This window comes from Diplotaxodon limnothrissa, linkage group LG23 (assembly GCF_057381915.1).
Source record: "Diplotaxodon limnothrissa isolate DT_005_m linkage group LG23, D_limnothrissa_male_GT1.1, whole genome shotgun sequence".
NCBI lineage: Eukaryota > Metazoa > Chordata > Actinopteri > Cichliformes > Cichlidae > Diplotaxodon > Diplotaxodon limnothrissa.
The window spans coordinates 6,065,802-6,086,729 of NC_140617.1; the positions used below are offsets into that span (position 1 = coordinate 6,065,802).

General features: G+C 42.2%; 2 protein-coding genes across 2 annotated transcripts; one reads left to right on the forward strand and one right to left on the reverse strand.

The window, feature by feature from the left end:
* The first annotated feature begins 1,130 nt into the window (after positions 1–1,130).
* arhgap45b (Rho GTPase activating protein 45b) lies at positions 1,131–15,427 on the forward strand. Its single transcript, XM_085349027.1, has 24 exons — positions 1,131–1,406; positions 2,446–2,698; positions 3,361–3,543; positions 5,477–5,617; positions 5,764–5,848; positions 6,890–6,962; positions 7,176–7,251; positions 7,744–7,875; positions 8,397–8,458; positions 8,546–8,656; positions 8,765–8,845; positions 8,988–9,155; positions 9,653–9,790; positions 9,875–10,071; positions 10,523–10,647; positions 10,808–10,894; positions 11,001–11,102; positions 11,190–11,353; positions 13,093–13,281; positions 13,381–13,518; positions 13,615–13,886; positions 13,982–14,213; positions 14,525–14,630; positions 14,724–15,427. The coding sequence occupies exons 1-24, from the start codon at positions 1,131–1,133 to the stop codon at positions 15,158–15,160; spliced, it is 3,828 nt and encodes a 1,275-aa protein (XP_085205153.1). The 3' UTR covers positions 15,161–15,427.
* Positions 15,428–15,848: 421 nt separating this feature from the next.
* polr2eb (RNA polymerase II, I and III subunit E, b) lies at positions 15,849–20,647 on the reverse strand. The gene is made up of 8 exons (XM_085347544.1): positions 20,489–20,647; positions 18,546–18,720; positions 17,142–17,257; positions 16,966–17,046; positions 16,808–16,866; positions 16,640–16,718; positions 16,231–16,299; positions 15,849–16,003 (listed from the first exon to the last, which is right to left on the reverse strand). The coding sequence occupies exons 1-7, from the start codon at positions 20,543–20,545 to the stop codon at positions 16,234–16,236; spliced, it is 633 nt and encodes a 210-aa protein (XP_085203670.1). The 5' UTR covers positions 20,546–20,647; the 3' UTR covers positions 15,849–16,003; positions 16,231–16,233.
* Between the last annotated feature and the right edge of the window lie 281 nt (positions 20,648–20,928).

Sequence of the window (20,928 nt, forward strand, 5' to 3'; positions counted from 1 at the left end):
AAACTGAGATATTTTCTCCCAAACTTCAATCTTTGGCATTCCTTTTCTAGTAACCTTTAATATAGTGGTGTTTACTGTAAACGAAGGATTGTACCAGGAAGTGCATCCAGCACAAAACATGCAGAGCTACCCGCTGGTTTGACTTCTTAAATAAATAAAGGTTCTGTGGTTAGGGGTCCATATTGTTATTGAAACGGTTTTAATTGCCTTTAATGTACAAACACATGAATGTGCTGTGATATTTGTGTCACTCATCGGTGATTAGTATTAATATGCTTGTACAAGAGGTGGACATGCAGATTCACACATCTGCAAAAAGTAACTGTGGAAGCAAAAGGAATGTCAATTAAACAGAACAAATACAAAAATAATTTGAATTTTCTAGATAGTTATTGTTGACACGGTTTCATTTTTCCCCTTTTTGAAATTCCCAGAAAGTAAATTTAGATTAGTTTAGCGGGCTCCTCTTCTTAAAATGCGGGAGTCTGAATTAATCTTGTTTTTGTATGACTTTAACTTCATATAGTGGATCTCAAACCGCGTCGACTCAACTCTATTGAAATAAAACATGAACTGATACAGATTCGGTACTTGCTGTGATCAAATGCTGTGAATTGATGTTACTTGGGATCTATTTTGCTTCCATACAATTCATTTAACATTATTATCAGATGTAGTTTAATAATTTCTCCGCTTTCCTTCTGATAATGAAAAAATTAAACAAACCTCGGTCTAAAGCGGTTTCGGGGCGCATGTACACCTCGGGGTTTTAATTCTGTGGCCCGAGCAGGTGCACAGAGGGGCGGAAGGTTACCGTCAAAAGCGTCGTTTCAGATGTTGGGAACACACGTGTGTCAGGATGGACTGATTGCTGCTGTGAACGAGGCAACAAGTTGTTGCTTGTGTTCGCTGCTTCTGACTTCACCAGGAGAGACGCCGTCGGGACCGCATTTCCCCGCGTGCACCTCAACCTGAATTAATCCTCGCGAAGCTCGGTGGATAACAAAGTCATCCGTGCGTCTTTCCTCCTCCTCCCCCCCGAGGAAACTGAAACGCGCGCGCACAGCGGATGCCGGGTGCGCACTGACGGTTTGCGGTGAGTTTCTCTGTCAGTGAGCCTGCGCGGCTCGATGAGTGACACCAGGAGGAGGAAGACAGACAGACAGTTATCGTGGCTCAAACTCGACCTGGATGGCACCCAGCTCCCGCTGAGCTCGAGCGGCAGAGCACCCAAGTGGCGAGTCGGGGGGTGGGTGGGGGGGCTGTACGTGAAGCTTAAAGAAGTCGGGATGGACGGCAAAGGCACCCTGAAGATGTTCAGGAAAAAACGGGAACTAATCAAGACACCGTCTATCTCGAAGAAGAGTCGAGCAGGAAGCCCTGGGCCACAGAGCAGCGCCCCGTCTGTGAGTAGCGCATCACTTCTGGTTTCTGATGTTTAACTGTGTGTGTGTCAGATGACCATCATCTGGAGTGGACAAGTTTCTGAGAGGGCTCATTACCAGGGGTGCTTTTGTTTGTGTGTGTGTGTGTGTGTGTTTGTGTGAGGCTCTGTAAGTTTTTAGTCTTTTTTGGGGGGGAATCTTTTCTGCTGCTGTAGCTGGTGCGATCAGGGGTGTGAAAACTGTCCTCTAGCTGAAACCAGTCATTATAATGCAGTGTCACAGTGCTGAGTGCTGAGATGGGTACCTGACTGTAAGCTGACTCATATCTGGTTATGTGGCGCATAGGAAGTATGTCTCCTGTGGGGTTTTTGCGTGTGTGAGTGAGCAAGTGAGTGAATGCGTTTTGAGAATTTGTGATTAGAATGAGGACAAAAGTCTAGAGGGCAAGGAGCATGCTGAAACGTGGTGGCAAAAATAGTTACAACCCTTATTCTACAAGTCAGAGAGTTAAAAAAGCCGAGTCGAAAGGCAAGGACAGACTGGACATACTGCCCAACAAGCACAACGTATGGCTGAAACAGGTACGTTTGTCGTGTACACACAAGTCTCTGAACAGAAAATATGCACTGATGCTTTTTTTTGGTTTCCTGTAAAGTATTTAAAATTTTCAGGCTGCTTTTGCTTGGTTGAGATGCACTTGTCGAGCCCTAAATCTACAGGCCGCTGACTTTAGTTGAAGTTTTCTGTTGAGTACCAACAGGCCAAAAAAAAAGAAACTTCTCCGTGAGTTGTGTGTTTTTGTTTATTTTATTTTTTTGTAGGTCATGTATAAAGTTATTCGACTTTCTGCTGAGTTTGCCACACCCGTTAACAGCTTGGAGTCAGGAAGTATTGCACAACGCAGCACAGGATCTTGTGAAAGTCTGCATATGATTGTTTACTAATAACAACAGTGCTGCTGGCCCCAGAGGCAAAGAAAAGTCACCTTGTTAGCCGTAATGCTGAAAGGGACGAGCTACATTGCAGTCTTGACCTTCTCTGTCTTCCTGTCATCTCTCAGCTCTCCATTCTCCAGGAGCAGCCTCGCAGAGATGCAGTCGACATCACACTCTTTTGTTCCCCCTCATCTTCCTCCTCCTCGTCTTCAACACTTACCCCAACTTCCGCCGGGCTCCAGGATCCCTCCGCGTCCTGCCCAGGCACCCCGAGCACTCAGCACAATAAATTGGGAATGATGCAGGGGGTGGGCTGCCCGTCTCCTGTGGCCACTCTCAAGAGACCGACCGCACTGAGCCGACACGCCAGCGCTGCAGGTCTGCTCCATCACTTAATTATAGTCTTGCTCCTGCTTGCTGAGCGTGGCCCATCACAAACAGAATCTGGTCAAAACACCATTTATGATCTGTAACTGAAGCATTTATGTGGCGTTATCACCTTTTAAACATTTAATATGAGTGAAGCTGAAAGGTTTGAGATTATCGACTTGGATTTCAAAGCCTAGAAACTGTGAAACTGAGGAGTTCTTTAACTAATGATTGCTCTTTAAATAGATTTCTTACACTGTTAAATGTAAGAAGGAAAATCATGACCAGAAATTGCCATTCTACAACTTCTGACCAAGAACAAGCCAAAAAAAAATGCTCTAATGGAAAGGAATAGTCAAATGTTTTGGGTAGATGCGAAGGGCCCCTCTAATGTCACACTAGTGAGCATATAAGCTTGAAACTGTTGCACATTTGCAGAAAACCAAATGATACAGATCCCCACGTTTTGTTTTTTGTTTTTATTTCATTACAGTTTGATTGTATTCTCTAAAATCTTGAATCATTCTATTATTATTATTTTTATTATTTTTATTTTTATTTTTTATTTTTATTTTTTTGTGATAATTCATGAAGATTATTCAGTAAAAATTGAAAGTCTCACATGAAGACTAAATGCGTGTTTGTTGAGTGATATTTCTGTGTCTCCTCAGGGTTCCCGCTCCAGTCGTGGGTTTTCACTAGAGGTCAGGGAAAAGGGGCTATAACCCCGACGACTCCATCTGACAGTCCAGAGAGCGCAGCCATCGAGGTGGAGGACATCCCAGCCCTGCTGAGGGATGTCGCACGCTTTGCAGAGGCTGTGGAGAAGCTGAAGGATGTTGTTCTGGCTGAGGGTGAGAGCCGTGATAGGTTTAAGCTTTGTCTTGTACATCTCCAACACAAACCTGCGTGAGAAGCCCCCAAATACATCCTGTCAGACAGGCTTTTGTTTGGTCTTGTTAGCAGCTGCAGTCTTCCCTGCCAAACTCTGACTTACAGAAACGTGCTGTGTCTAGATTTGTTTTGAACAAAGCGCTCTGGGAGTCCCTCAAAGCTGAGCACATTAAAAATATCACTTGTTTTCCCCACTGTTGGGGCAACACACACTTTCCTGCTGACACGAAGCCATGTAAGGTTTTGAATAGTCGCCCTCCATTCAGTAGCTTTGGAGAAACAACAATAGTGTTTGCACTCTCTCTTCCCTTTTGTGTCACTCCATTTTGACAAGAGCTTACACAGAGAGGACATGAGGGATCCAATCTTACATCTGCCGTGTTCAGCGACACATGTGCACGGTGTGCAAGGGGGGAGGAGGAGGAGTATGTTATGGGCGGAGCATCTCTGCACAAGCAAGCTTTACAAGAGGCTCTGAGCTTCCTCTCTCCAAATGGAGGCAGCGCGCTCACAAAGACAACCGCACGCTTGTCTCCAGCAGGAAACCAGTTTTTTGTTTACTGCAGACATGTTCTTGTGCTCCACGTGCACGATGCAGTGAAGCTTTAAAAAAAAGGGGCCATATCACAGGGGTTTGAAAAAGAACAAAGAAAGTCCACCTGCTGAATGCTCAAACTGTGTTGTCTTCTCTAGTTTCTGTCGTGTTTTGGCTAGTTTAGCTCACTTGTCTGTTATCTGGCTCTGTTCTGTCATGTTCTCCACCCACAGAGAGCTTTCTAAACAGGAAGCCATGATGGATTGTCTCTGACAGAAAGGCCTCATCCGCACTTCCTCGTCTGATAATCTGGCTGCGTTGCAGTGATGCGACACTGATCACTTTCAGAATCAAAAATACAATTGCGGCGTTGAGGTGCTCTTAATCTAAAGCAAAACCTCTTTTGACATTAAAAACTGTTCTCAGAAACTTCAAAAAGAACATTTGAGCCACAGGGGAAAAAAATGTTGCAGAACACCACAGTTGGTTTGTAGTGTTGCAAAACAATAGAAGGGACCACATCCTCTCCGGCACTGTGTTTAGGTCACTCTGTTCTTGTAGTGTGCTGCTGCTAATCTGATACTCTGACACACATTTCGAGACGAGGGTGATGGACCAGCTGCCCTCTGCTCTCCTCCACCAGCGAGCCAGTGTGATTAGATGACTCGATGGAAGAATGCGAGGTTGCAACATTAAAGGGTTGACAAAACCGGTGTCTGGAGGAAAGGAGGCTAGAAATGTGTCACCAGTGACATTAAAGCTGACAATGTTTATCTGGAGCTGACCTGTCTGACACTTGGCCTATTATCAGTGTCCTTATGGTTGGTGTTTCAACTGTCAGTCTCCATCTGCTGTTCCCCTGGGAAGAAAGACTTGGAGACTTTCAGCAATGTTATTTCAGGGAAGAGCTAATGTATCGATAGCACTCGTTTTCTTGCTAGCCTTGCTCCATCCAAACATTTTTAAAAATTCCACCTGTAAGCACCTACATTTCTTTAATGAACACGGACTTGGCTATGTGAGGATTAAAATCAGCAAGTTCTTAGTGTTTCTTGCGGAAAGGAAGCAGAGATTCTGTTTAAACTGTATCTCAGGTGGTGCCACAAACCAGCAATTTCACAATGATTGCAACTGCGTTTGGCAGAATGCATCGCCCAAAATAAAGTCAGCAAAATGTTCACGTACATATTGTATCGAGAACGAGACAAGTTGCTACGCGCTGGCAGCGATTTTAGTAGATGGCTTATTGTTGGCAAGTCAACACATCCTAAACCTCAAGCGTGATCTTTTTTTGAAGCTTGTTCCGCTGTTTTTCCTCTTGGTTCTTGTTTCACCTACCACGACTCTATCTCACCCAGGTAAGGAGAGTCAGCGGCCCGTGGCCCACGAGTGTTTAGGGGAGGTGCTTCGGATTTTGCGCCAGGTCATCAACACTTATCCTCTGCTCAACACCGTCGAGATCCTCACTGCTGCCGGCAAACTCATATCCAAGGTCAAAGGTAGACAGACGCTTCTGTTTTTTTTAGATGCATGTCTTTGAAAATCTCGATGTAAATCTGAGTTGTACAATGACGGTAAAACCCAACATCACTCTGTAACTACTCTTGACCACGACTGAAACCTGAACACATGTACGATTTTCCAGGTTTCCACTATGAGTCCTCTAACGAGGCTGATAAAAAGGACTTTGAGAAGGCAATTGAAACCATTGCTGTCGCTTTTAGTAGCAAGTAAGTATCTAAATCAGCTTTTTATTCATATATAAAAGTAAAACGCTGTCAAAAGCTGCTTCTGTTTCTTATCAGTAGCTTCTAAGAATGTATTTCAGTGGCAGTGAAGCCTTAGTGGTGTCCAGTAGGCTATTGTTCACACACAGGCAGTTCAGGTGGTGTGTAATTGTAGATATTAATACGAACAAAGTAGTCTGCTGTTGGGAATGAGAGAGAGAAGTGCAGTGATGGTGACACATTTGCATGAGACAAAGCTGAAAACAGGAAGTGGGTTTTGTTCTACCGTATGACACAAAACCAAAAGTAGAAAATGCTGTTGACTACCTGCCTGCTAAATGAACAGATTGCAGACCAAAGAGAAAATACATCGTGGGAACACTCGGTTGATTTGAGCTACCTGAGAATAGTTGAGATCAAAAGAACTGGCCTTTAAATTTGCTTTTGTTTTCCTGTAACTTTTTGTATTTTTTTTCTAATAGTAATGTAAAATGAATATATATATTTTTTTTAATGGCAAAGGAAAAATACTAAAAGCTGAAGTATAATTGTGGCGTATTGTACCAGGATTTTATCGCATGCCTGTCTGTGCCATTTCAGGGTTTACACAACTGTCACACAGCTTCAGGAGGAAGTGAGCTGGCAGAGACAGTTGAAATCTGCCATATGAGTTTGTTTCCTCATTCTCTTCTCTAGCCTTCCTCTGTATGACTCGATTTTGACATGAATGCAAAGACGGAAAAATCTAGTGTTGTTGTTTGGCCTGCATTTCAGCACATAGGATGGTTGCAAGAAAATAAAAATGACTGCTACCAAATTACATGATTTTGGGGGGCGGCGAAGGAAAGCTGGTAGACTAACAAAAACTGTCACGAAACTTGCTTATCACCTTCAATCTGCAGTGTACCTGTGGAGGTTTCGTAGAAGGCCTGGCCCTCTTCCTCTCTACTGCTTTCTCTTTTGAAATCCATCTTACGCTTTTTCTCTCTCTGCAATTCAACAAAGATTTTACGTTTGTGTGAAGGAGTCTGTGTTTCTCTTTAGTGTGTCTGAACTGCTGATGGGAGAGGTGGACAGCAGCACGTTGCTCTCCTTGCTGCCTACAGAGAAGAGCAGAGTGAGTTTGTCACCTATATTTCACACGTGCCAACCAAAAAGAAAAGTTACTTAATGTGGTGGTTATGCAAAAAGCTCCTTGATTAAATTAAACGTCACTGCCCGCAAAATGACACCTACACCTAAATTTCTGCTGAGTGTAAGGGGGGGGGGGGGGGAAAGAAAAATATCCTCTAATTCTAGCGAGTAAAGGTTCGTGTTTATGCCGTTTTAGTCCATGGAGAACTTGTACACTGGTTCTGGCCATGGAGGAGATGGTGGACATTACAGGAGCGACCTGCAGGACATGGGTAAGCATAAAGGTGCCGTACAGCTTTTGCTTTCAGTTAATCACAGGTGCTGCTTTGCATAACAGTGTAACCTCCTCCTTTCCATTCATCTCATTTGACTCCATATGTAAACGTTATAGTGGATATTTTCCTATTTTCTGTATTTTGATGTGACGGTGCATACTTTCAAACCGCCAACGTCACTGTAGTAATCTTAATGTTATCCCTGTGTTCATGTGAGAGATTTCATGTGTAGTAGGTCTCCCCCTGCTGATGAATATCCTGCAGTGCTCGGATGTTGTCGCAGTTAGTTTGTTGGAAAGTCACAGTCACAGGGGAAGTTTTTAGCAGAGAGAAATTACAGATTTAAGTACTGACCACAGCAGAAGACACTAAAAATAAGCTTCCAAATCAAATCCACTCGCATACCCGATGCAAACAATCGTCCTGTTTTCTGTCGTATCGACAAAGCGTTTCCTGCACAGTGACCTGTGTTGGTGTGTTGATGTGTAGGTAGAGCTGAGGAAGTGGATGTCATCCTACAGCACAGCGAGGGAGGGGTGGACTCTGCTCTGCTCTACGCCAAAACCATTTCCAAGTACATGAAGGACCTGATGTGCTACGTGGAAAAGAGAACTTCACTTGGTTAGTGGGAGTGACGAAACTATGTGAGAGTGATTGTACAAAGTCAGACCAACTATCAACTATGATTTCAGACACTAAACTAGACTTGAGCTTCTTATCACTGACATGTTTTGGGGTTGTTGTTTTTTTTGTTTGTTTGTTTGTTTTTTGAGTCAGAAGTGACCATTTTTAGATGAGAGTACAACGTAGCAAGTTATCAGTGAACTGATGAGCTTACTAAAACTTGTATGGGAAAATCCACCCATTTAGCTGTCACATGGGAGGAAATTGGTTTTAAAAAACCACTACAGGCTGGAGACATTGTTATTTCTTATGTACATTTGGGGGGTTTTAACCCGGGAGTCCATGAGGATTGAGGCATCTTTGAAGACGGCTTCAAGTGGCCATTCAAGTTTATTCCATCTTATTAAAAAAATAGTGAATTTTTTGGGGTGATTAAATTTTTATAGTGCACGTTGTCCTAGAAGTTGTGCTTTTGACCATAATTTTAATAGTCTCTGTTTTTGTTTTGTCTTCCCCAGAGACCGAGTTCTCCAAAGGCCTCCAGAGATTATACCAGTCTTCCAAACACAGTATTACACATGTAAGCTCCATTCACTTTCACCTCTAAAGAGCTGTAATTTCTTTATAGTTCACGATCGTCATCTTATTGCTTGCTCTCTTCCTCTAGCCCCACATGCCTCTTTTCTCCATCTACTCTCTGGCTCTGGAGCAGGACCAGGAGCAGAGTGTGGGCCTGCAGCAGGCCAACAACACCCTGCACAACCAAACCTTCATTCAGGTACATTTCTGAGTTATTGGTTACTATTCTAGTAAATGAAGCACAAACCACATTTTTGGTTAGTCACTTGCAATTTCTCACCTCTCATATTTAATGTGTATCCTGCAGCCTCTGATGCAGCGTAAACAGGAGCATGAAAAGAGACGTAAGGAGATCAAGGAACACTGGATTCGAGCTAAAAGAAAATTGGTATGGCCTTATGATCTTTTATTAATCAACAGCCCTGTTTTATCCTTTTACTGTGACAAGAAAATCAGGCAATAACTGAAAATACCACAAACCTATTTATTTATTTATTTATTTCTTTTTTGTTTCGTTCCTCCTCGTTTAGATGGAATGTGAGGCAAACCTGCGGAAGGCCAAGCAAGCCTACATAGCACGCTGCGAGGAGTACGACAAGGCTAAAACGGCAGCCTGCCGAGCTGAAGAGGAGGGAGGGGGATCCACAGCGAAGTCGGTGGAGAAGAAGAAACGAGTGGAAGAAGAGGCTCGCAACAAGGTTCTTCTCAATAACTTTGTTTTGCTGATGTTGTTTTGTCTCTGCAGGAAGAAAGACGATTAAATTTTTTTTGCATACGACCTATATCAGCTGAAAATCTTTGGTCACAACTCCGTCACATGAGCCAAAGATGTTGTGTGAGGACACAAAGAAGGAAATAGTTTATCTGATACTTGCTAGTTTAGGCTGAGTGAACAGTTCAGCTTTACATAGGGCTCGTGAAAACCACTGCTGGACTTTCAGATCTTTCCCACTACTGGATGAATTCATGATTTTAAAAAATAGGTTAGAAAATGAAGAATTATGTACCTTCATTGCCCACCAGGGGGCCGCACCCTGCACTTCAAGAATAACTAAGCTTACCCTTTCTGATTTTTGCCACTGTGTGAAATGTTTCATCAACACTTTTCTGTCTGATAAATGATCTGACAGATATAAACAGCAAAGAAAAAGCAGAAGTAAACTGAAAGTGTGTGTGTGTGTGTGTGCGCGCACAGGCAGATGAGGCGGAGGCCACCTACAAGACTTGTATAGCAGACGCCGCCACTCAGCAGCAGGAGCTTGAGCACACAAAGGTCACAGTGCTGAGGCAGCTGCAGGACATCATCAAACAGAGTGATCAGACCATTCGCTCGGTGAGAACAAAGGCCACACAAGCCATCGCGTCTCGCCAAGAAGAAAAGCTACAAATGCTCACCATCTAATCTTTTCACTTCCAGGCGACCATCTCCTACTACCAGCTCATGCACATGCAGACAGTAGCCCTGCCTGTGCACTACCAGACTCTGTGCGAGAGCAGCAAGCTGTACGACCCTGGCCAGCAGTACGCCGCTCACGTGCGAGACCTGCAGCTGCCAGAGCAGCCGACCATCCAGTACGCGTTTGAGTCCTACTCTCCCTCCAACTCATCATCGCAGTAAGAACTTCAAGCGCATCCTCAATTAGTTTCTCAATGAAACCGTTCCTATGCAGCTCAGGATGGGGGTTGTTACAGTTTGGGGGCCACATATGCCTACAGCAGAGAGAATTTAGCAAGGATCCACTCATATCTGATTACTCGTTCCTAAATGTATTCTCTCTTTAACCAAACATTTTCACAGACATGACACAATGTATCAAAACCACGTTGTTTCTGTTTCCCAAATATAACCTGGGTTAGACTATTTTAGGAGTTGATTGACTACATACAACAATAGAATACTCTATATACAGTGTTATACCACTGATGCTGTAATTTGTACTAAAATGCCATATCACACCTGCTACACACAACCCTGTACCCAGGCGTAGGACTAGACTCTCGAAATATGGATAAAAGAAACCCACTTTTAATGCATTTGCAATCTGAAAATCCCAAATTGTTGCAGCCATGGTCACAGACCGAGGAATGACAGCTTCAACACAGACATGCAAACGAGTCAAACAGACAGTCCTGCCGTCAGTGTGGAGACGACAGCTGGAGACAGCCGAGAGTCAGAAGTCCAGCGCAAGAGTAAGTGCATCCGATGCCTGCCGCTGCTAAAGATTTTACACAAATCTTAACAATTCCTCGCAATTACTTGTGACCTGTTACTATCCTGATGTCTGTAGTTAACAGAATTGGCAATGTAAAATGTGACTAGCTCATGTTATTGTCCCTTTTGTTATCACAGGACAGGGGCATAAGTCATGGGGCTCAACAGTGAGCGATGACAGCGTTGTTGGAGATGGAGGCCTGGATTCTCCAACTGCCAGCACAAGTAAGTGTAGACACGTCTTCTGTTAGTTTCACGCTAATCCGTACCAAAACCCTGCTCCAGAGATGGCAGTATGCATTATAAACGCTCTCAAACTCACTTATTTTAGGTGACATCGCTAAGATTGTTCGGACTTCATCGACTGGAACGATGTCGTCCAATGAGGATGCAGATGAAAAAGATGGAAATGTGTCCTCATTTGAAACTCAAAGTAAGATTTCCAGATTGTACATGTTAAACCTGGCTATCGGTTGAGTTTGGATTTTGCGGAGTGTGTGATGGGGGTTATTCTGTGCAGATATTAACGGCATGGATCCAGACGTGGTGGTGTCCACCGGACCTTTCCGTAATATCGGCCTGTCCAAAGCAGCCTTGACCCACCGACTGAGGAAGCTTCGGACTCCTTCCAAGTGCCGCGAATGTGACAGCTACGTTTATTTCCAGGGAGCTGAATGCGAGGAAGTGAGTTCTTCATCACTTCACCAGGCTAACATGTTTTGAGGCTCACGCTCCGAGTTGCACACTGAAACACTGAAAGCCTTCCAGCTGTGGTTAGATCGGCTCAGTGTGTTGCTGATGCATGCTACATTTTAATGATAGTAGTCAGCGTGTTCAGTGAGCATATGCAAATGTCAAAGTAAAATATTTTGTATTCTTAAAATTAACTTTTTATGTTGAACCCCACAAAATAGCAAATGGTCTGAGAAAAATGCATAAGTGGTTAGATAAATATGTTCAGTGTGGATACATGTAAATTACAGTATGTAATGATCAACACTAAAAATGAACATCTCAGACTTTCTGTAAAGGATGGACTTCCCTGAGAAGTAAAGCCAATGTGGAAATTGCATTGTTTCTAATGGTTGGAGGGGGAAGTGTAAAAAACTGTGCGTAAAATGGCCCTCAGCTGTCAGTCCACACCTTGCTCGTCCCTTCTGGTTGGAAAATTTAGCAAAGTTCAAAATGCCCATCACAAGACTTTATTAACAAGAAGGTGATGTCACTGTAACTGTTACAATCTTGTATATTTATAGCAATAATAAGGAACTACGTAGCATAAAGTGTAAAGCATGACTCAAAGCAAACGAGGGGAGAAAAAATAATTTCCGAAGAAAGACTTTAAAAAATGTGTGTGTGTGTGTGTGTGTGTGTATATAGTTAGTTGAAAGAAGCTACACGTCACTCTGATTACAACAGATGGTACAGTTTCTGTTTTTAGAACAGGAAACTGGAATTTCCAGTGTTCCAAGAAAATATCAAGAACTGCAAACAAAGAGACAATAAAACCACAACAAACAACTGTAACAGGAATATGTAATGACAGACAAATTTCATATCTTTATACCATTTTTTTTTTTTTTTTTTTTTTTTTTCCCCCCCACCATCTTTTCTATTGAATCGGGGGTTTTCCTTCCAATGGGCATAATAAATACAGTGGAAATGTAGTAAGGCAATTGTGATACCACTGTGTCACCCCCTTATTAATGCCCGTGTTATCTAATTTTATTCCATCAGGTGATTTTAATTTTATTTATTTGTACACACACGTTTATTAACCAAGCATGTGTACACATACAAGAAATTTGACTCTGGTTGTTTCTTTGTTCTAAGTGTATATAACAGAGTAGACAACAGTCATTACTGACAATAACAGTGCACATAGCATATTTATGGTGCAGATGTTGGAATAATTAAGGGATGGAACGTGTGTGTGTGTGTGTGTGTGTGTGTGTGTGGATTGACTATAAACACATATAGACATGTACAACATTCAGCTGGCTGTCATGTGGCTGTCACTTGCTGATAATTGAGATTCACAGCAAGATTAACCATACTCATTTGAATACTGTTGATTGCAACAAGCAGCCTTACTTTGCATTGCAAATGTGAAACACCTGTAGTTAAAGTTTTTTTTATCAGTGAAATTGAACATAGGTTCCCAAAAAGTTGATTCTGTTCATCTAGACGTAGAGTTTTCAGTGGGAGAAACTTTTTGTATGTGTAAAACTATGTATTATGCATAGTTTATTTATGTTACCTACACTATTGAAATTGCACATTACACCTTTGTAATCATTTTTGGGGGGTTTTAACGTTCTTCCTAATTAGATGTCACAAGTTTTTCTACCTAGTCACAAGTTACAGCTGTTCCCAGGCTACGATGGTTAAGATGATAATCATTATATTAACTGTTTTCTCAGTGTTTCCTGGCGTGCCACAAGCGCTGTCTGGAAACTCTGGCGATCCAGTGTGGTCATAAGAAGCTGCAGGGCCGTCTGCAGCTGTTTGGCAGAGATTTCACTCAGGTAGCCAGCTGTGCCAGTGACGGTATTCCCTTCATCATCACCAAGTGCATCTCTGAGATCGAGAGACGGGCACTGAAGATGAAGGTGAGAAAAAGCACGTATGCTGTGTTTTGAAGGGGTGGTCGATTTCTGATTGTTTGCCTTTGAACCGTTGGGTTTAAATCTCCTTTCTCCTCTTTTCAGGGCATCTACAGGGTGAATGGAGTGAAGACCCGTGTGGAGAAACTGTGTCAGGCCTTTGAGAATGGAAAAGAGCTGGTCGAGTTGTCTCAGTGTTCACCACATGACATAAGCAACGTGCTCAAGCTTTACCTCAGACAGGTAACTGAGGTTACACTGATGTGTAGCAGCTAGTAAAGACTGAACCTGAAGCTCAAGTCAATCATCATATGTTTGGTGTTTTTCCTTTACCCCCAGCTGCCTGAGCCCATCATGCCTTTCCATCTGTACAACAAGCTGATGGGTTTGGCAAAGGAGAGTCTGCATAATGAAGGAGACACACCGGAGGGGGAGGACTCAGAGTCGAGCAGCACTCACCCGGCAGTGAGCAGGGGGCCAGAGCTGGTGGATCTGGGCCCAGACACGGACCCAGAGGTCCTGGTCCTGGTGGACAGTCTGAGGGAACTTTTAAAGGAGCTGCCCAAACCCAACATCGCCACACTGCGCTACATCGTTCGTCACCTTCGAAGGTGAGTTAGTCATACAAGTCATATTAATTTTTTATTAAAAAGCAAAGATTCTGTTAACCTCACCATCCTTTCTTGCTCCATCTTTCTCATTCCAGGATCGCAGAGCTGGAACAGGATAACAAGATGAGCCCCAGCAACCTTGGCATTGTGTTTGGGCCCTCTCTGATGCGGCCCCGTCCAACGGGGGCTACGATATCCCTGTCCTCTTTGGTTGATTATCCCCATCAGGCTCGCATCGTGGAGGCCTTCATAGTCTTCTACTCTTCCATCTTCCAATCCAAAACTTCTCAGACCCACAAAACCTCCCGTGCTGCCTCCACGCAGCAGGTAGGAATCCAGCACATGGTGCACATTAGTATTTACTTACTGCTGAGCCTTTTTGTGAGACATTTTTAGGAATTAAATACTACTGCACAAAATATTTGCTCTGTTTTTACACATACTCTAAAGCATTGGAACAGAAAACCTGCTTTAACAAAGTCTAAAGAGTTAAAGGTTGCAAACAGCCCGGTATTAACGAGCAATACCAAAACTGGTCATAATCAGTCTGGCTAATAGAGACACCAGATTTGCATTTTTCTGTTGACTGAAAACAAATTCATGTTGTGAAGCTTTCACACTTTCCCTCCTGGTTTCAGGAAAATGTTACACAAGACAAAATGGTGAGCCCTGTTGACGCAGAAGAGGATGCGAGCAGAGAGGAGAAGACTAAACCTGAGGTTGACAAGACAGAGGAGGGATGTGGTGAGTTTTAAAGGCCAAGTTGTGTAATTTTATAGTAAATGATTTGCTCTTGAAAATGTTATATACATTTATCACTTATTTATCTGCATTCAGGAAGCTCTTTGGGGTCATTGGGCTCCAGTGAGCAGCTCCCAGACTCTGACTCTGAGCTGGATGAGAGGCACTCCCACAGCCTTACGAAGCAGGAGAGCGTGAGCATAGACGATGACCAGCTGAGCTACAGGGACAGTTTGGACCTGTCCAGTCAGTCTGCAATCCACATCGAGCCTGAACAAGATCTGGATCAGGAAAACCCAGAGGGAGAAGAACCCCCCGCTCTGCCAGACAGCGGGCCCCCAGAAGAAGGTGCTGGAGAAGAGCAGGATCTGAGCGCTTCTCTGGCAGAGCTCAACGTGAATCAGTCCAACAATAACAACAACTACCACCCGTGCTCTCCCACACTGAGCCTGTCGGGCCTTCCACTGGCACGTCTCTGTGGAAAGAAATTACCACTGACGAGAAATCGAGACAGCGAGCCAGAGTTTGTCTGATATTGTCAATCGTGTCTGTTCGTCTTTAAATTTGAAGTTAATGAAAGCCTAACGGTCTGCCGTGTAAATAGGTCAAATTAAATTTTAAACTGTAGATGTATGTTACTGTACTAATCTTTGCTGCCAGTGAACCCTCTCTGCACGCTTGCTGCTCTTGGGATTACTGGCGTTTCAAGATATTTGATTTGTTTGTATTTTAAAGCGTTTGTTTTTTGGGGGAAGGGAACGCTGCATCAGAATGTGTGATGCGTGCAAGCAGATTCCACTGCTGGTTATTTCAGCTCTAAAATTGAAATACATGTAAACATTCTTATAAATGTTGCCTTTTGTCTTATGTCAGTTTTAATAAAGGTTCTTGTTTTAAATTTGTAGTTTTTGATTTTTGGCATTTTGTGCAAATTACCAAGACGGAGAAATTAAACCAAATGAGCACAGTTGCAACCTATTTCCTAGAATGGGGAACGTGGTGAGGAATATGTCGTCTTTAATGTATTAATTTTGTCACTCCTGGCACTCAATGGGGCGAGGGAACTGGAGGAAGTGTTGAATACAGTAGGCGGTAACCTCTGAGGCTCAGTTAGCAGAGACTGGTATCAAAAGTAGGTCTACGATAGCAGCAGCAGCAGCAACAAGAGTAACATGGCATTCAAGAGGAAAAAAAAAGGTAAGAGTCTTAATCGTTGCTTAGTGTAAAACGGCACATTTCAATTTTGAATCATTTATTTTACAAAATCAGTAATTCAGGTCAAAGATACAAGCAGGGTGATAATTGAACAATGAATAACCAAAGCTGTCGTGCTGAGATTCCTTCACTGGTCCTTAAACGTTGATCAGGGAGAATAACTAGAAAACAGAACAAAGAAAATTTACAGCATCATTCAAGTTTGTTTTGAATGTTTAGACCGGAGATGCACCGAAAGCATTTTAAATTGTGTTTGTATGTTGTGGTTTAATACTTCCTTATTCTCAGGAAACACACAAAACCCAAGAACATTAAAACTTGAGGAGCTGCTACGCACTTTTTATCGCTTCGTTTCTTTTTCAGCTGTTATGTAAAAAGAAGCACATACCTGTCATTGGACCAGTCTGTATGTGATGTACCGCCCAGCTGTTTCACTGGGTCTGATGATCTTCACTACCTGGAACAGCAGATACAAAATGGCAGCTTTTTTTTTTTTTATATATTGCCACAGCGCTGTCTATCAGTGCGATGGGAAAAAAAAAAAAAAGTGATAAAAATAGTGCTGTCTCATCCTTAATGAATGAATGAATCCCTCTCATGCTTTTAAAAGAAGACACATTGTTTTTGTGTTTGCATAAAGGGACCATTCAAATAATTTAAATACCCCCAAATGTCAAACCGGTTTCAGGTTGATCACGAGTCTCACAGGTTTCAGAACATTTCTTGCAAAAAGTTAAACCTCTTTAGTCACATTTTCTTGAATTCTGTCAGTTATGATAGTTTCTAAGATTTCTTACCTGTCCTCTTTTTAAGCCAAAGTAACGAGCCACAGGGTCCCCGGCCTGGATCCTTGGCAGCTGGCTTTCTTTTAATTTACTGAGGTAATATTGTTAAGGGCAACGAGTGTACAAACCTCAACGCTTCTAAACTAATTTACTGTCATGCAGCGCAAAGTGCAAGGATACTATCTTGCCAGAAGTTCAGTCACTTCCTCTTTTGTCATGACGATGTGCTCTGGTACAAGCTGAAAGACAGGCGAGAAATGCAAATACAGAAATGTACAACACGCTGCAGGCTTACTTGAAAATAAAGATTTTAATATAGAGGACAGTATGATGCTTACCTCGTGCTCTGTGATGTTAATCAGCAGCTCCTGCTGTAGAAACTGCTCCAGTATATATTTGGGTGCCATGTCGACTAGAGACTGTGAGGGATTTGTATATTTACAATCACTGCCGCATCCATTTCGAGAGAAAAACCTTTCCCTTTTTATCACGTTTGCTTTAAACTGATGTTTACCTGTTTTGCTGAGGGTGTCATGCCCATCTGAACAACAATGATTGCCCGTGTGATGTTCTCCTCCTGCATCCTCTGACAGTACATCTTAATTGTCTTGATACCAACTTTGGGCTCCTCTGAAAAGAAATTGAAAAAAAAAAGGGTGAGATTTTATGAAATTATATACCTACAAGTAACATACAAAGATAAACAAACATGCTCATAAACACACGTTTTTACAAATGTAAATTAGTGCAGGTGTCATTAAACAGCTTTACTGCTAATCCCTTCAAAGTCTTCTCCTTATGAAGCGCTGCACGATTCCCAGCACTCCTGTTATTTCCACCTTGAAGACTTGGTCTGATCAGTTGTTGGAGTGTGTTACAATTTCACCATTAGGTGAGGAATAAATGTGTCAAACTGACTCAAATGTCATGTGGAGAGTCATTCCTAAATTTGGTTTAGAAATTAGAGACTATGATAGAACCTGCACAGAGCACAATCATTGCTCCTCACCTGACTTACTTCTCAGATTTGGCTCTCTGTGACTTTGGTCTCTTCCCCAAGTGAAAAATTCAGGTGAGGCATTGATGCTTTTGAGGAGGAGCTCTCCAAGACTTTAAATCACTTGGAGTTCTTTTAAAGTGCTGAACTTGTGCTGAAGTACTCACTGGAACTCTTAATATATTCAGTGCAAGTGAAGAAAGTAAACTAAATACATATATATGTATATATATATATACATATATACACACATACATATATACATACGTATGATTAAATAAATAAAACCATTGGAGCAACAATAAAAACTTCACGACTGGCTAAATGGACAATCTGGTGCATTCTTAAAGTAAGGAATAAACTGGCCAACTCAGCAACGCCTTAGAGAATAAAAGCGACAATTAAAGTGATATGACTTCACACTAATTTCCATGGAAACGAGTGAATGTAAATAGAGAGAATTTACAACAATCTGTAAACCACTGGTTACACTTAACAGAAGGCTATAATTCCTAAACACAGGTGAGAAATACTTTTGTAAAACCTTGAATTAAATCTGAAATTCTGCACTTCGATCACACCCTGAGTGACTTTTGAAACCATCAAAGTGTTGTAGAGAAGCAAAACTACAAAAACTATATTATTCTCCAAGTACACATGGCCCTAATTGTTAGTCTGGCAAACAAAACAAAATAAATAAAGCCCCCACCCCCCCAAAAATGATCAAAAAATATCTTTATTGCAGTGGTGGGCTATTGGTAGTTGCTTGTTATTGGTGGGTTTCTTTTGTGGGAATGAGGAAAACCTCTTTAGGCAGCACAGATTTTACAGTTTTCAAGGACAAAAAAACAAACAAGGTGTGGTTTTGGCTTTTTTAAGGACTGGACTCATTACAAACTATAATATTAGGAATACGCCTACCAGGAAAGAAAACGAACATCTGGTCTGTGGGATCATCATTGTGTGCCACCAGGACGGTGAGATCTGTACGTCGGGGACGCCCCTCACTGGGCTTGTCTCCAAACTGACTCTTGAACTCTTCCAGTGTCTGGTCCAACTCATCCTGTGTCACCAGATATCCTCTATCATGGCAGAGCTGTGAGTGTAAAGGAAAATATTAAAAAGGCAAATTAAAAACAAACAAACAAAAAATCTAAACTAGTTTTGAGCAGACTGTGGGTTTTTCTCATGACATGAAGTGAAGCAGGCCCTCAGGGCAGCCAATGCTAGGAAAGCTGCTGGCCCGGATGAGATCCCAGTGAGGATATACCACCATCAAAACCAGCCTGAAGACCACCGCCTTCGACCCAGATCAGTATGCATACAGAGACAACAGATCTAGGGAAGATGCCAGATCTTCATGATCATAAAATCTGCTGACGACACAACTGTTTTAGGACTCATCTCAAATGGGAACGGGGTTGTCTATAGAGATGAAGTGCAGAGCCTCTCCACGAACATTAAAAAAACAAAAACAAAGGAAATCATCACTGGTTTCAGGCAACAGAGAAGGGCGCTCAGACCACTGGAACTAGGGGGTGAGGAGGTAAAGAGAGTGTCTTGCTTTAAACTTCTGGGAATACCATCAATGAGGACTCTGAATGGACAACAAACTGCTGCTATTATAAAAAATAGGCACAACAGAGACTATTTCCTCAGAATAAGGCCCACCTGTCTGTAAATCCGTTAGTCTTTCTACCGCTGCAGCATTTTAGATCAAGTGAATGCTTTTCAGGGAGTTTATAGGACATCCTGACAACGAATAGCAATAGGCCAGCATTAACTAGTTTTTCAGCATCACTGTGAGACAGGATGTTTCTGATTTTAGCGATATTGCACACATGGACGAAAGCAGTCCTTTGTGTTTGTTTAATATACACATTTAAGGACATATTCTGGACCAAAAAAGACTAAGATTCCTCACAGTGTCACTGGAGGCCAAGGCAATGCCATCCAGAGTAAGAATCTGATTAGATACTGCATTTCTGAGACTTTTAGGGCAGAGTACAGTAACCTCACTTTTATCTGAATTTAGAAGCAAAAAATTAGAGATCATCCAGGATCAAATCCTGCAGTTTAATTCATTTGTGTGTGTTATCTGGCTTCATAGTTGGGTGTCATCTGCACAGCGGTAAAAATGTATGCTATGACAATCAGGGACACAGTGGGCTTTATCGAGCATATAGCACAATAAAAAACAAATTGCCAAATAATGCAAATCATGCCAAGAAGGCAAATATGTGTTCCTTTTTTAACTCATAAAGAAATAAATTAAAGATTACGAACTGTGTGATGAAACTATCACAACCCACGCCCACAATGTTCTCCTCATATGATAGATGAGGAGAACAGGCTTCCAAAAACAACGCTATGATGATGTAGTTCAGAAACCCATCATGTTGCACTGAGACTGCTTTAAAATGACGGCTAACGTATGAGGAACAGATCCGCTTAGTATCTCAGGTGGGAGGGAATGAAATACAAAGAGAGGATGTACAAACTGAACTCGGAAAAGGGTTTATAATCCAAACCTCGATCTTTTCCAAATCGTTTCCAAAATTACATAAACTGTGACTGAAAACTGAAAATACAAAGGGGAAAATACTAAATACGCCTCTGACGCTCATTAGTACTGTCATTAAACTGTAATAATACCAGAACCGCGAATTATGAGCTCCACAGCAGCATCATTTTACTGTGCTTGGTCGGAATCGATGATGCTCTGCTCTCCTTAGCTATTCTAATGTGTTAAGTAAATCAGTAAACAAGGCTACCTTCCTGAAGTGAGCCGCTGATTTCGACTCTTAAGTTAAAGAAAGCTAAATGCTAAGCTAATAACAAACAAACACACAAATGTAACCTACCTGCATGATTGTTTTGCGGATTTTCCAAAGCCTGTATGTTTCCTCCTCGTCATCCATCTCGTCTCAAACCGTGTGTATACTCTAGATTTAATTTAAATTTATTATTTTTCAATGAATGTCCCACTCTTAGGCACAGACATACACGACGCACGCTTTCGTCTTCCGATACAGGCTAGTGACGTAGGCTGGGCGCCTTGGGATGACGCACAGCAATCGAGGGTTTGTTTGTTTTGGGGTTTGTTTGTTTTTTGTTTGTTTGTTTTTTGTTACAAAACTTTTACACATAACTCTTCTCCCACAGTTTGCCGAAAGGAAGGTCTTTCACATAGAAAAGGGATTTATACTTTTTGAACTTGAAGCCTTTGATAATAGACGATAACGGAACACACGGACTTTTGATGAAAAACAGAAACAACCTCCTCAGTTAATAATAATAATAA

Coding starts and splice junctions, on each gene's coding strand:
- polr2eb (XM_085347544.1), bottom strand. CDS start 20,545: ATGGATGACGAGGAGGAAACATACAGGCTTTGGAAAATCCGCAAAACA. Junction 17,258..18,545: donor GATGTTCGTTTTCTTTCCTG/GTAGGCGTATTC, acceptor ATTTCTTTTCAG/AGGAGCCCAAAGTTGGTATC. Junction 16,300..16,639: donor TTGGCTTAAAAAGAGGACAG/GTAAGAAATCTT, acceptor CTGCTGTTCCAG/GTAGTGAAGATCATCAGACC.
- arhgap45b (XM_085349027.1), top strand. CDS start 1,131: ATGAGTGACACCAGGAGGAGGAAGACAGACAGACAGTTATCGTGGCTC. Junction 10,648..10,807: donor GTCAGAAGTCCAGCGCAAGA/GTAAGTGCATCC, acceptor TTGTTATCACAG/GACAGGGGCATAAGTCATGG. Junction 13,887..13,981: donor ATCGTTCGTCACCTTCGAAG/GTGAGTTAGTCA, acceptor TTCTCATTCCAG/GATCGCAGAGCTGGAACAGG.